Source organism: Geotrypetes seraphini, chromosome 1, assembly GCF_902459505.1.
Source record: "Geotrypetes seraphini chromosome 1, aGeoSer1.1, whole genome shotgun sequence".
NCBI classification, from domain to species: domain Eukaryota; kingdom Metazoa; phylum Chordata; class Amphibia; order Gymnophiona; family Dermophiidae; genus Geotrypetes; species Geotrypetes seraphini.
In genome coordinates this window covers 223827190-223841916 of record NC_047084.1, presented here as the reverse complement: position 1 = coordinate 223841916, position 14727 = coordinate 223827190, and the positions used below count along the sequence as shown (strand labels likewise).

General features: G+C 44.1%; 1 protein-coding gene across 5 annotated transcripts in view; it reads left to right on the top strand.

Annotated features, from left to right (window-relative positions):
- NIPA2 (NIPA magnesium transporter 2) overlaps nt 1-11040 on the top strand; it is a 93768-nt gene extending 82728 nt beyond the window's left edge. For all 5 annotated transcript variants that reach the window (XM_033947193.1, XM_033947218.1, XM_033947184.1 and 2 more), the window contains one exon: nt 10082-11040. In XM_033947193.1, the coding sequence (XP_033803084.1) occupies nt 10082-10692 (611 nt within the window). In that variant the 3' untranslated portion in view covers nt 10693-11040. The remainder of the gene's footprint in view (nt 1-10081) is intronic.
- The last annotated feature ends 3687 nt before the right edge of the window (nt 11041-14727 follow it).

Sequence of the window (14727 nt, the reverse complement as noted above, 5' to 3'; positions counted from 1 at the left end):
GTGAAAGGGAGAAATATGTAATAGCTGATTTAAAAAAAAGGCTTGATAGCTTAACAAATATATCTGTTGTGTTCACGGCTGAAGCTGTGGGAGCGGGACCGCAGAAGACAAACATGAATAGGGATGGAGGAGTGGTAGACCTTGATTATTTTCAGAAGGTTGTATTTGTGAGGAGCTAGCTAAATTAAAGGTAGACAAAATGATAAGGCCAGATGGTGTACATCCGAGGGTGCTGAAGGAACTTAGGGAAGTTCTGATGGCTTCACTGACTGACTTTTTCAATGAGTCTCTAGAGTCGGGAGTGGTACCGGAGAACTGGAGAAGGGTGGATGTGATCCCTCTCCACAAAAGTGGAAGTAAGGAAGAAGTAGGGAATTATAGGCTGGTAAGTCTGACTTCTGTGGTAAGCAAATTAATGGAAATGCTTTTAAAACAGAGAAAGGTGAAGTTTCTGAAATCCTGTCGATTACAGGACCAGAGGCAACATGAATTCACTAAAGGTAGGTCTTTTTAGACAAATCTGATTAATTTCTTTGACTGGGTAACCAGAGAATTGGATAGAGGGAGTACGCTAGATGTGGTGTATTTAGATTTTAGCAAAGCCTTTGACGGTGTTCAACACAGACGTCTAATAACTAAACTGAGTGCCCTCAGGATGGGTCCCAAAGTGACAGGCTGGATCAAGAACTGGTTGAGTGGAAGGCGACAGAGGGTAGTGATCAATGGAGCTCACTCTGAGAAAAGGGATGTTAACCAGTGGTGTGGCTAAAGGTTCTGTTCTTAGGCCTGTTCTTTTTAACATTATTATCAATGATATTGTTGAAGGGTTGTTGGGTAAGAGTTGCCTCTTGCAGATCATACCAAAATCAGCAATAGAGTAGACACTCCGAATGGTGTGAATGACATGAGGAATGACCTGGCGAAGCTTGAAGAATGGTCTGAAATTTGGCATCTAAAATTTAATGCTAAGAAATACAAGGTCATGCATTTGGTCTGCAAAAACCCAAGGAAATGGTACAGTTTAGGGGGTGAAAAACTTATGTGCATGACAGAAGAGCGGGACTTGGGTGTGATTTTGATGATATTAAGGTGGCCAAATTGGTTGAAAAGGTAACAGCGAAGCTAGAAGGATGCTAGGGTGCATAGGAAGAGGTATGGCCAGTAGGAAATAGGAGGTATTGATGCCCTTGTATAAGACTCTGGTGAGACCTCATTTAGAATATTGTGTTCAGTTCTGGAGATCGTACCTTCAAAAAAAATATAAAAAGGATGGAGTCTGTCCAGAGGAAGGCTACTAAAATGATGCGTGGTCTTCATCATAATGCGTATGGGGATAAACTTAAAGATCTCAGTATGTATACTTAGTTTAGAGGAAAGGCGGGAGAGGGGAAATATGATAGAGATGTTTAAATACTTACGTGGCATAAATGCGCTTGAGTCGTGTCTTTCATTTGAAAGGAAGCTCAGGACTGAGAGGGTAGGATGAAGTTAAGAGGTGATAGGCTCAGAAGTAATCTAAGGAAATACTTTTTAAAAAATTTTTAAATTTCAGATAATGTTTACAAAGAAACATAACAGGATATGGAAACATAACAAATCATTTTACATAATTATTTTCATTACAAAATCAGAAATTCCATCTAGCCCTTATTAAAAGGAGAGGAGCACCATTTTATTATAGAAATCTTTTCAAAGGAAAATTAAAGGAAGAAAACATCTTCCTTCTATATAAGCATCTTTATCAAATCAGGCTCCTTAATTTGAAAATAGCTATCTCAACCAATAAAATATATAATCCCCCATTATTTTTATATTAACTGGGCCGGATCCCAAAAAATATAATCTATACTTTGAAAAGTCACCAAACACTTGCAAGGAAACTTCAGAAAAAATGTGGCACCCAGTTCCAGAACTCGAGGTTTCAAGGCTAAAAAGCCCTTCGTTCTGAGTTGGGTCGATCTTGCCACATCATGGAACATCTGAACCTTAGCTCCATAAAATAAAGCATTTTTATTTTTAAAATAAAGTTTCATTGTCAATGCCTTATCGCTCTCACTCAAAAAAGTTACAAGTAAGGTAGCTGTCATCTGTATTATATCTTGAGTCTTCCCAAAAGTCTGTCAGATCTATAGCAATAGATTCTAACTGATCTGTTCCTTGCTCCCTTGATACTGTTTAACTGGTATATAATAGAGAGTAGAGATAGGCACTGTCTCAGATTTCTGCATACCCAAAATCTCACTAAGATACTTCCGAAAAAGGATCTCAGGTGAGATTAAATGAGTTTTAGGAAAATTTATTATTCTTAGGTTTTTTGACCTAGCAGCATTCTCCATTTCTTCCAGCTTTAAGTGAATAGTATGTAAATCTTTCAATGCAGACATGGAGAATGATTGTAGGTTAACAACCTTTTTTTACCATAGTTGTCTTAGTGGAGTCTAAAACCTTAATATTGGAATCTATGTTCTCCAGTTTTTCTACAACTTCTCTAGAAAATTCTTGTGATTGAGATACAACCGTTTTCAATAATGTCTCCATCCTCATGTTAAGCATCCAAATATCTTTCAAGGAAACCTCTTCTAGAATTTCATCTGAGCCTAACAGCCCCTCAGTTGAGGTAGTGAAACTTTTTGGCATTTTTGAAAAAACTATACCTGTTTTGGCTGAAGAATCAGTGGCTTCAGCAGAAGCTCCAGGATCAACTTTGGATCCTGTTTCCTCAGAGGATTTAGGGGGGAGAGGAGGAGTTCGTTCGGGAGAACTAAGAGAAATTCCTGAGACCTGTTCTAATCTTTCTGCTGCTTGTGGGGGTTCTAATATTGAAGTAATAAGATGACGGTCCTTGGGACCTATCATTACAGGTGTAGAAACTATTTTCCCTTTTCTTTTCCCCATAGTTAACCTAAGTAACCAAATTATTAAAGAAGAGAAAAAAAAGGAAAGGAGAATAACACCCATAAATGATAGTTCAGCAAAAGGGAGTCTCCAGGCGGTTCTTTCCTCCTTTAGCAGATGCCCAGGGGTCAGCACACCTCTCCAGGAAATATTTTTTTAAAGAAAAGGTAGTAGATGCATGGAACAGTCTCCTGGAATAGGTGGTAGAGATGGAGACTGTCTGAATTCAAGAATGCTTGGGATCTCTTAGAGAGAGGAAGAGATAATACCGTGTTTCCCCAATAATAAGACAGTGTCTTATATTCATTTTAGACCCGTTTCCATCAGGAATCTTTCCAACTGATCAGGTTCAAAAAAGGCATATGACATATTTAAATAAGTAATAATACATTTAGCGGGAAATTTTAAGAAAAAAGTTGCTCCCAATGATAATTCACGAGATTTGTATTGAATAAATTGTTTCTGCCTGAACTGGGTAGCTCTACAAACGTCTGGAAACATTTGCAGTTTCTGCCCACAAAAGAGGAAATCTTTTCTTAATAAATAATTTTTCAACACCATACTTTTATATTTCTCTGAGGCAAAGGTAACCAAGAGGGTTACGCGATCTGAAATATCATCGTAACTTGTTTCAAGAAATAATGTTAAATTTTCCAATGGATCTTTCCTCTGGTTAGATTCATCGGATGTACCATCCTCTTGGTTAACCAATCCCCTCATTGGGAGATGGAAACATCTATTCAACTTAATAGTTTCAGCATTGCCCAATTGTAGAACCTCTTTAAAATATTTTCTAAGTAGAAGAAAGGGTCATTTTTCAAATGTGTTTTACATGGATTACTAAGTGTTTATCCCCCCTCCCCTGAATGTACAAAGGGGTAGCATTATAGCTCTCCTGCCAAAGTACAGGCAAGGAGTTTATATATCTATAGTCCCTACAGGGCAAGACTTATTTTCAAAGGGAAACTCTCTGTGGATTTGTCTTTGATGATGAATGTGCACGGGTGCTCATGTCCCCTTAAATGCTTCTATATACCATAATTGTACCTTGTAAATGGACATTCTCTGGGTATCTTCTGTTATCCCAGGACAAGCAGGCAGGTATTCTCACTAGTGGGTGATGTCATCAGACAGAGCCCCGGTACGGACGTCTCACAAGCACGTGTTGCTTGTAGAAACTTAAAGTTTCTAGATGCCCGCACCGCGCATGCGCCGGTGCCTTCCCGCCCGGAGATCCGGGCGTGTCTCCTCAGTTCTTTCTTTTCCGCGGAGCTGAGAAGTTCAACTTCATCATGCGCTAGCTGAATTCAGTTAAATTTGCCTTCCTTGTCCGCGTTTTCGCTTTCTTTTAATTACAGTTAACAGTACTTTTCTTTTTCAGTAAAAAAAAAAAAAAAGAAGATTATTTCCTCCGGCGGGTCGAACGGGCCGGCCACGTGGCTCAGGCCCACCGGCTTCGACCTCGCGGCGGAGATTTTCCGGCCTATGTCCCGGCCAATCACCGGGTTTAAAAAGTGCAGCAAGTGCCAACGCGCGATTTCACTCACGGACCCTCACTGGCGCTGTTTGCAGTGTTTGGGCCCTGACCACATCCCGAAATCGTGCAGGCCTTGCTCTACCCTTACGGCACGCTCATTCAAGCGGCGTTGCCTATTGTGGGAATCGATGTTCAAGATGGACGCAGCTAAGGATCCCTCAGCCTCCACTTCATCTGATACCTCCCCGGTTCGGGCGAAACCGGTATCGACCCCTCCTGCATCGAGTGTGGTGAAACCGGCATCGTTCATCCCGACACCATCCACGAGCTCGACGTCGGTGCCTGCCCCGGTCTCCTCGGTTCAGGTACCTCTTCCTTCCACAGTGCCACCAGTGGTCATCAAAGTGCCGAAAGCTACTAAGCAGAAGCACTCGGCCTCGAAGGAGCGCGATGTCCGTGCAGGAGGACCCCCTTTCGGTGCGGATCCCTCCTTATCGGCTTCGCTACGGTCCGTGCTGGAAGCTCAATTCGTTGAGCTCATGCAGACCATCGGACCCGGGCTCATCGCTGCCATACAGGGTGACCTCCCGGTACCGGTCCAAAGGGGCGGTCCGCTCCCTCCCCCTCCTCCCCGTTCGACCTCGAAAACCGACGAGGACGAACGGGGGAGGGCGGCGATGCCCACGCGGCAAGCCTCGCTTACCGATATGCCGCCATTAGAACCCATTACGCCTCCGCGCCAACATGGGACCAGACCTCCGATCGATACTCAAAGCCCTGGGCATAGTCAGGAAGAGTTCTTCCGTACTCCTTACCAGACTTGGGTAGCATCGCAAGAACCCGCATCGCAACCCCAGTTGCGATCCACCGCTTCCAGCCCTATCCACCACTTGGGGGCCTCGGGAGACCATGCGATGCACAGACGATCCCGATCCCCGTCCCGCCACCGAGACGGGCACCGATCGAGACGCTCATCCTGGCACTCTTCACGCCATTCGGAGGTGTCACCGCAGAAAAAACTGCAACGTAGGGGATACTCCTCATCAGAGGTGTCCCCTCCGGGGGGCCCAGAGTACGAGGAGACACCGGTGCCCGATTCTCCTTGCCACTCCCCGATGTCCATGGACCTGGAGGCCTCCTCCTCCTCCAGCCCGTCCCACAGGCCGACGCTGGCGGATCAATTGTCCTTCTCATCATTCCTCCGACAAATGGCGGATGATCTGGATGTGACCCTTGACACGGGCTCCCGATACTCCAAAGAGTATCTTGACACCATGCATTTACCTAACCCTCCAACGGAGTCGCTTCGGCTCCCCCTGCATAAATTGCTGGACCAGACCTTCATGCAGTGTTTCGAAACACCGTACTCCATACCGGCGATCCCCAGCAAACTCGATGCTCGATACCGCATCATGCACCATAAAGGGTTTGAGGGCCCTCAACTCTCCCACCAATCCCTACTGGTCGAGTCCTCTCTTAAACGCTCTCATCCCTCCCAGGTCTACGCCTCTGTACCGCCGGGCCGAGAGGGGAGAACGATGGACAAATTTGGTAGAAAATTCTATCAAAACTCCATGATGGCGTCACGGGTGCTGAACTACAATTTCTTTTTCTCTTCCTATCTGGAGTTCTTCTTGCCGGTGCTCCGCAAGTTCACTCCGTTCATAGACAACCAAGCTCGATTCGAGTTCGAGGAAGTGGTAGCCTCCCTCTCCCAATTACGCCTCCAGCTGATGCAATCCTCCTTCGATGCATTCGAACTCTCGGCACGTGCTGCCGCAAGCGCGGTAGCCATGCGTCGCCTGGCATGGCTCCGTACAATCGATATGGATCCCAACCTCCAGGACAGACTCGCCAACGTACCATGTGCTGGAGCTGACCTGTTCGATGAGTCTATCGAAACTGTTACCAAGAAGCTGTCGGATCATGAAAAATCTTTTCAATCCATCCTGCGGCCCAAACCCAAACCTCAACAGTCTCGACCTTCCAGGCCACCCCTGATTTACCAGCGGCGTTACATGCCCCGACAAACGCCTGCTGCGAGACAACCTGCGAAGAGACAACCTCCCCAGAAGTCTCGGCAAAAACCTCAGCCACCGGCTGCACCTAAGTCTCCCCAGCCCTTTTGACTCCCCCCCCCGGGAGCATAACCGACACCGTTCTGCACTCAGCCTCTCCCATAGGGGGCCGCCTCCATCTTTTTTACCATCGATGGGAGGCCATAACCACGGACCTATGGGTCCTTACCATCATAAGAGAAGGATACTCTCTTCAATTCCATCGGGTCCCCCCGGACCATCCTCCAAGAGAGTATCCTTCAAGCTCGACGCAGACCGCCCTTCTTCTTCAGGAAGTCCAAACCTTACTTCAGCTTCGGGCTGTCGAGCCGGTCCCGTCAGACCAATTGAACCGAGGGTTTTACTCCCGGTACTTCCTTGTCCCGAAGAAAACGGGCGACCTGCGACCCATTTTAGACCTTCGGGCCCTCAACAAGTTTCTGGTCAAAGAGAAGTTTCGCATGTTGACCTTGGCTTCTCTATACCCCCTCCTCGAGCAGAACGACTGGTTATGCTCCCTGGATCTCAAGGAGGCCTACACTCACATCCCCATTCACCCGGCCTCCCGAAAGTTCCTCAGATTTCGGGTGGGAAATCTGCACCTACAGTATCGAGTGCTACCATTCGGCCTATCTTCGTCCCCCAGAGTCTTCACAAAGTGCCTGGTGGTAGTGGCCGCAGCACTCCGGGACAGGGGTCTACAGGTGTTCCCATACCTCGACGACTGGCTCATCAAGGCCCCGTCAGCCCCAGAGGTCACTTCGGCGGCCTTGGCTACAACCTACTTCCTCCAAAATTTGGGCTTCGAGATCAACTTTTCCAAGTCTCATCTACAACCCACCCAGTCCCTCCCCTTCATCGGAGCGGTCCTGGACACCACCCGACTCCGAGCATTCCTGCCTCTGCAACGCATGGAGTCCCTTCTTCATCTCTGCCAGTCGGTGTCTACTCGCCAAACCCTACCGGCGAGACAACTGATGGTGCTCCTGGGCCATATGGCCTCCACAGTACATGTGACACCCTTTGCCAGACTCCACCTCAGGATCCCCCAGTGGACCCTGGCATCACAGTGGAATCAGACGTCCGATCCACTATCCAAACACATCTCAGTCACAACTGCTCTTCGGCAGTCTCTACTTTGGTGGATGACCTCTTCGAATCTATCCAGAGGTTTACTGATGCACTCTCCCCCCCATCAGAAAGTTCTCACAACCGATTCGTCGAATTATGCATGGGGGGCCCACCTGGATGGTCTCCGCACCCAAGGATTCTGGACCAGTGCGGAAAGACTACACCAAATCAATCTACTGGAACTCAGAGCCATCTTCAATGCGCTCCAAGCTTTCCAACACCTACTTCACGACATGGTAATCCTCATTCGCACAGACAATCAGGCCGCCATGTATTATATCAACAAGCAAGGAGGCACGGGCTCGGCCCTCCTTTGCCAGGAAGCTCTACGAGTCTGGGACTGGGCGGTGCGCCACAACGCCCTACTCAGAGCAGTATACATTCAGGGGGAGAACAACGTCTTAGCAGACAAACTAAGCCGTCTGCTACAACCGCACGAATGGACTCTCCATTCCAGCCCCCTTCACCAAATCTTCACGCAATGGGGGACGCCTCAGATAGACCTCTTTGCGGCTCCCCACAACTCCAAACTGCCTCAGTTTTGCTCCAGGATCTACACTCCTCATCGCCTCGAGGCAGATGCTTTTCTACTGAACTGGGGGAAACGATTTCTATATGCGTTCCCTCCATTCCCGCTGATCCAGAAGACTCTGGTCAAGCTGAAACTCGAACGGGCTACCATGATTCTAATAGCCCCTCGGTGGCCCAGACATCCTTGGTTCTCCCTCCTACTTCAGCTCAGCAGCAGGGAACCAGTACCACTTCCAGTGTTTCCTTCACTACTTACTCAACATCAAGGATCACTGCTTCATCCCAACCTGCAGTCTCTCCACCTGACAGCTTGGTTCCTCTCAACGTAACCCCTCACCAATTCTCACAAGAAGTGAGGGAGGTCTTGGAAGCTTCCAGGAAGCCCGCCACTCGACAATGCTACTCCCAGAAATGGACCAGATTCTCCTCATGGTGTGTTTCTAAATCAAAGGAACCTCAGCGAGCTTCCTTATCCTCCGTGCTGGACTATCTCCTACACCTATCTCAATCTGGGCTCAAGTCCACATCCATACGAGTCCACCTGAGCGCTATTGCGGCGTTCCACCAGCCCCTACAAGGGAAACCCCTCTCGGCCCATCCGGTGGTCGCCAGATTTATGAAAGGACTCTTCCATGTTAACCCTCCTCTCAAACCACCCCCAGTAGTTTGGGACCTCAATGTAGTCCTTTCCCGTCTCATGAAGCCCCCGTTTGAACCACTCAACAGGGCCCCTCTTAAGTATCTCACCTGGAAAGTGCTTTTTCTTGTAGCCCTTACGTCCGCTCGCAGAGTCAGCGAACTCCAGGCATTGATGGCGGACCCACCATTCACAGTATTCCATCATGACAAGGTGGTCCTCCGCACTCACCCGAAATTCCTGCCTAAGGTGGTCTCCGAATTTCATCTCAACCAATCCATTGTACTTCCAGTATTCTTCCCTAAGCCCCATTCTCACCACGGAGAATCGGCCCTTCACACTCTAGACTGTAAAAGTGCCTTGGCTTTCTACCTGGATCGCACCAAGCCACACAGAACCACTCCTCAACTTTTTGTCTCCTTCGATCCTAACAAGTTGGGAAGACCCGTATCAAAGCGCACCATCTCTAATTGGATGGCGGCTTGTATCTCTTTCTGCTATGCCCAGGCTGGATTATCACTTCCTTGTAAGGTCACAGCCCACAAGGTCAGAGCAATGGCAGCCTCAGTAGCATTCCTCAGATCGACACCAATCGAGGAAATTTGTAAGGCTGCCACCTGGTCCTCGGTTCACACATTCACCTCACATTATTGTCTGGATACTCTCTCCAGACGGGATGGACAGTTTGGCCAAACAGTATTGAAAAATTTATTCTCTTAAGTCGCCAACTCCCCCTCCATCCCACTGAGGTTAGCTTGGAGGTCACCCACTAGTGAGAATACCTGCCTGCTTGTCCTGGGATAAAGCAATGTTACTTACCGTAACAGTTGTTATCCAGGGACAGCAGGCAGCTATTCTCACGTCCCACCCACCTCCCCTGGGTTGGGTTCTCAGGCTAGCTACCTGAACTGAGGAGACACGCCCGGATCTCCGGGCGGGAAGGCACCGGCGCATGCGCGGTGCGGGCATCTAGAAACTTTTAAGTTTCTACAAGCAACACGTGCTTGTGAGACGTCCGTACCGGGGCTCTGTCTGATGACATCACCCACTAGTGAGAATAGCTGCCTGCTGTCCATGGATAACAACTGTTACGGTAAGTAACATTGCTTTCTAAGAAAACTGGAGTTGTGGGTTAAATTTGCACAAAAATGTTAGGATATACGTATTTGTCCTCTGATTTACAAAGGGCATTGGATTTAAAAAATGGTTTAAAATGGAGTTACCAAAAATGTTCAGTTTGTTGGCTTATTTATTTAAATGTGGATTTCCAAGAATGTATGTAGAAAGGCAGAATAGTGATGTCTTGTCTTAATTTTTTTTTAAGACAAATTAAACTGATTTTTCTCATTTCAGGTTTTATGGTCTTTGCAACCGCTGTGGTCATCATGTCACTGATGCTTATTTTTGTGGTGGGACCTCGCCATGGACAGACAAACATTTTAGTTTACATCCTTATTTGTTCCGTTATTGGAGCCTTGTCAGTATCCTGTGTAAAAGGCTTGGGTATTGCTATCAAGGAACTTTTTGCAGGAAAACCTATACTGAATCATCCTTTGGCCTGGTTTCTGCTACTCAGCCTTATAATGTGCATCAGTACACAGATAAACTACCTGAACAGAGCTCTGGATATTTTCAACACTTCTCTAGTGACTCCAATATATTATGTATTCTTTACAACATCTGTTTTAACTTGTTCTGCCATTCTATTCAAAGAATGGCAACATATGTCTGCTGCTGATATTATTGGCAGTTTTAGTGGCTTCCTTACAATCATTGTGGGAATCTTTTTATTGCATGCCTTCAAAGATGTCAGTTTTGCAATATCAAACCTGCCTTTATCCTTGCGAAAAAATGATCATTCAGTGAATGGTAGTCTGACGAACATTTATGAATCCTATAATCATGATGAAGAAAATCATCTGGGTGACAGTGAACCTCATTCTGAGAATATTTCTTCCAGATAAAATTAGTCTGACCTCTATTTAAGAAAGTATATAGAAGGATGGTAAATCCTTAAAAAAAAAAAAAATTGTTTAAGAACTTCTGCACTTCGGCATGTCTGGGACAAATGCAATTGTTTTTAATTGTGAACAGCACTAGACTAGGTCCAAGTCAGTTTTAATTTGCTTTAAACCAAATGATTGTGGGTATACATGATCAGTTTTCTTTTACTTTTAAATTTAAGCATATAAAAACTATAAATATTAATTACTTTGATTTGAATTGAATTTTGCTTTGAAAACAAATATATTGAACTGACAATTTTAATGGTATGTGAAAAAAATAAATTGCTAATTTTTATGGTGGTGGCAAGAGGAGTTAACATGTATTTGAATCATTCTGGCCCCCTTTTACAAAGTCGCACCGAGTGCCATGCGGCAAATGCTCCGACACCCATTCAGTTCCTATGAGTGTCGGAGCATTTACCATGCCAGCCGTGCTGCCACCTTTAGTAAAAGAGTGAGTGTCTGTGAAACAAAAGCATAGGCAACAATGTGTGTTCATATTAATTTTTCTCATTTATTTTATCAATTTTTGTTCTTTTTTTTTTTTTGCTTATATTTTTGGATTTTTTTTTTAATTCTTGAGGCTTTATTTGTCATTCTTGTATTTTTTTGCTTAATTGTTTGTTTTGTTTTGATGGTTTTCTTTTTCATCCAGTTTAGTCAATTTTTGTCATCCTGCTAGACCAGTGTCTCTCAAACTTTTTTTTAGCTCTGGCACACTAAATAGAGCAAATGTTTTTTTGCAGCACATTATAATTGAAATTATAAAATTGCAAAAACAACAAAAAATTAAATTTGAGAGTTATTTAAAGTTCAGTTATCTAAAGTTCTTTAAGCTATGTAGTGGTAATTGTAATAACGGTGAATCTAAAGTAGATAGAATATTATTGGTAATCCATGCGATGGATGTGCTTGCTTTTGAGTGCAAATTAACTCAAAACGTGTCTCGATAGGCGATGAGCAAACACGCATTTTATCATCCATCTGCAGTCATTCTCTTTTTTTTTTCAGTTTTATTTCTGTCAGAGCTGAAAATCTAAGTTCGCAAAGATAAGAAGATTGCTTTGTTGCTCAAGTTAGGATAACTACTACATAAAAAATAAAATTACTTGCTGTTTAGTTTTCAAGGACCAGTCACATCAAAGAATGGTGTTTATCTGGGTGGTTGTATCCTTACGCATACAGACGCTCATAACATTGATAGACTCTTGCGTAAGTGACGTACATGTCATCTATTCTAATATATACTTATGAAATGAATTTTTAAAAATACAATTCTGGAATCTTATGGCACACCCAGAATCTCTTCGGGGCACACCACTGTGCTGTGGCACATAGTTTGAGATATTGTGCTAGACCAGTGGTCTCAAACTCAAACCCTTTGCAGGGCCACATTTTGAATTTGTAGGTACATCGAGGGCCGCAAAAAAAATAGTTAATGTCTTATTAAAGAAATAACAATTTTGCATGAGGTAAAACTCTTTATAGTTCATAAATCTTTCCTTTTGGCTGTCTTAATAATAATATTGTCATTTATAGCTAAAGAGACAAATGATCAAGAAACTGTTTTATTTTACTTTTGTGATTACGATAAACATACTGAGGGCCTCAAAATAGTACCGTGGGGCCGCATGTGGCCCCCGGGCCGCGAGTTTTAGACCACTGTGCTAGACCATCCAAATCAGTGAGTTATACTTCCCAGCCAGCAGATGGAAGCAGAGAACACTGAACTTTTAATTGCATCACAAGTATAAGGAATGGGGCAGCTGTGGAACTTGCCAGTATTTCTTTGCTTTCAGCATGTGGTATAATGCAATACAATGTCTTTTCCTTAATCATATGTTAAATTTAAAGAACTTATCTTCGTTCCATTATGGGTGATAGTAGTGATTAACTTGTGTTCCTGCGTTCAAGTCAACGCATAGTTGATACTTCCTAGTTGTGCTGTCAAGCGGTTTTTTTTTGTTTTGTTTTTTGTTTTTGGATGCTGCTTGACAGCACAACTAGGAAGTATCAACTATGCAGTGCCCCCAGCCTTGATAAAGATCAGCGAAACGCGTTGGCAGAGGGGAGCGTTGACTTGAAGGCAGGAACACAAGTTAATCACTACTATCACCCATAATGAAACAAAGATAAGTTCTTTAAATTTAACATATTTTATTAAGATATATGCACGGAAAAACGTTAAAGGAAAAATTTTTCCTTAATCAGCCACTGTCAGTGAGGGTGAGTTTGGAATGCTGGTTCTTCTTTTTTCCTGTATCAAAGCCTCGTCCTGCAGGTCTAGTTTGTATAGGCATTAGTTGGCAGGGGTCCTGTTGAAATAATTTTATCACTGGAAATAGAGGTCTGGCTCTTGCCCTCCCCTTCTGTCTTGTTGCTTTCTTCCCTATGCCCGGCACTGGTTGGTAATGGTCCTATGGAGCCACTGGAAACAAGTATGCAAATGATCTGCTAATCCATAAAGGATGTTAGTTATAGAAGTAGTTGATGGAAGCTAAAAGAAATTTTATTGGGGAATCAAGTATAAAATCATGTACAACGTAGCTTTAAAAGATATACTGAACTTCCAACCAGCTGCTGCTGAGAAGTGATCCTTCTGAAGTCCAGGTAAGAATACATTTTTTATTTTATTTTTTTTTAATATTACATTATAGGCCCATCAAATGACCACCCAGTGTAGTTTCTAGTAGTGATAAAGTACACAGCAGGTTCATTTTCATGCTTTTTCTTTGCTCATAGGGAGCAGCTTCAGGTTAAAGTGTCATCCAAGGCCCTGCCCTGTGTTGACATCTCTCCTTCAAGGCTATGACAAGAAAGAGTTTTTAGGTTCCTGACAGGAATTCAATATCCTCATATATACACACTTTCTCATTAAACAAGATAGTGAAACAGTTTTGTATTTTTATAGAGACTAGCTTTGCGTTTAGCTCACTCTGTTTTTTTTCTGTAGAAACTAAAGGGTGATTTGAATTCAGGTAAAGTAGCTTAGTGCAAAAATACTTTTCCATGCCTTAACCTGAACTGAACACAACATGTGTTTTGGGCTTTAGAAATTGAATAACTGTAGGAATTTCTTTTTTCACAGAAAGAGTGGTGGATGCCTGGAATATCCTGGGAGCTGTGGTGGGGACAAACAGAATGATGGAATTCAAGAATGCATGGGAGACCTCATTTAGAATATTGTGTACAATTCTGGAGGCCACACCTTCAAAAAGATATAAAAAGGATGGAGTCAGTCCAGAAGAAGGCTTCTAAAATGGTGTGTGGTCTTTGTAATAAGGTGGTGGGGACAAACAGAATGATGGAATTCAAGAATGCATGGGAGACCTCATTTAGAATATTGTGTACAATTCTGGAGGCCACACCTTCAAAAAGATATAAAAAGGATGGAGTCAGTCCAGAAGAAGGCTTCTAAAATGGTGTGTGGTCTTTGTGATAAGGTGTATGGGGACAGACTTAAAGATCTCAATCTGTATACTTTGGAGGAAAGGCGGGAGAGGTGAGATATGATAGAGACATTTAAATACCTACATAATATAAATGTGCATGAGTCGAGTCTCTTTCATTTGAAAGGAAGCTCTGCAATGAGAAGGCATAGGATGAAGTTAAGAGGTGATTGGCTTCGGAGTAATCTGAGGAAATACTTTTTTACAGAAAGGGTGGTAGATGCATGGAACAGTCTCCTGGAAGAGGTTGTGGAAACAGAGACTCTGAATTCAAGAGGGCTTAAGATAGGCATGTGGGATCTCTCAGAGAGAGAAAGAGATAATGGTTACAGTGGATGGGCAGACTAGATGGGACATTTGCCCTTTGTCTGCCGTCATGTTTCTATGATAAACACAGAGGATTCCTATATAGAAAGAGGACAGTTTCAAAACAAAACTTAAATGACCTCATAGCTGTTATGATAGACCATAAGAATAGTCTTACTGGGTCAGCCCAATGGTCCATCAAGTCCAGTAGTCCATTCTCACGGTGGCCAATCCAGGT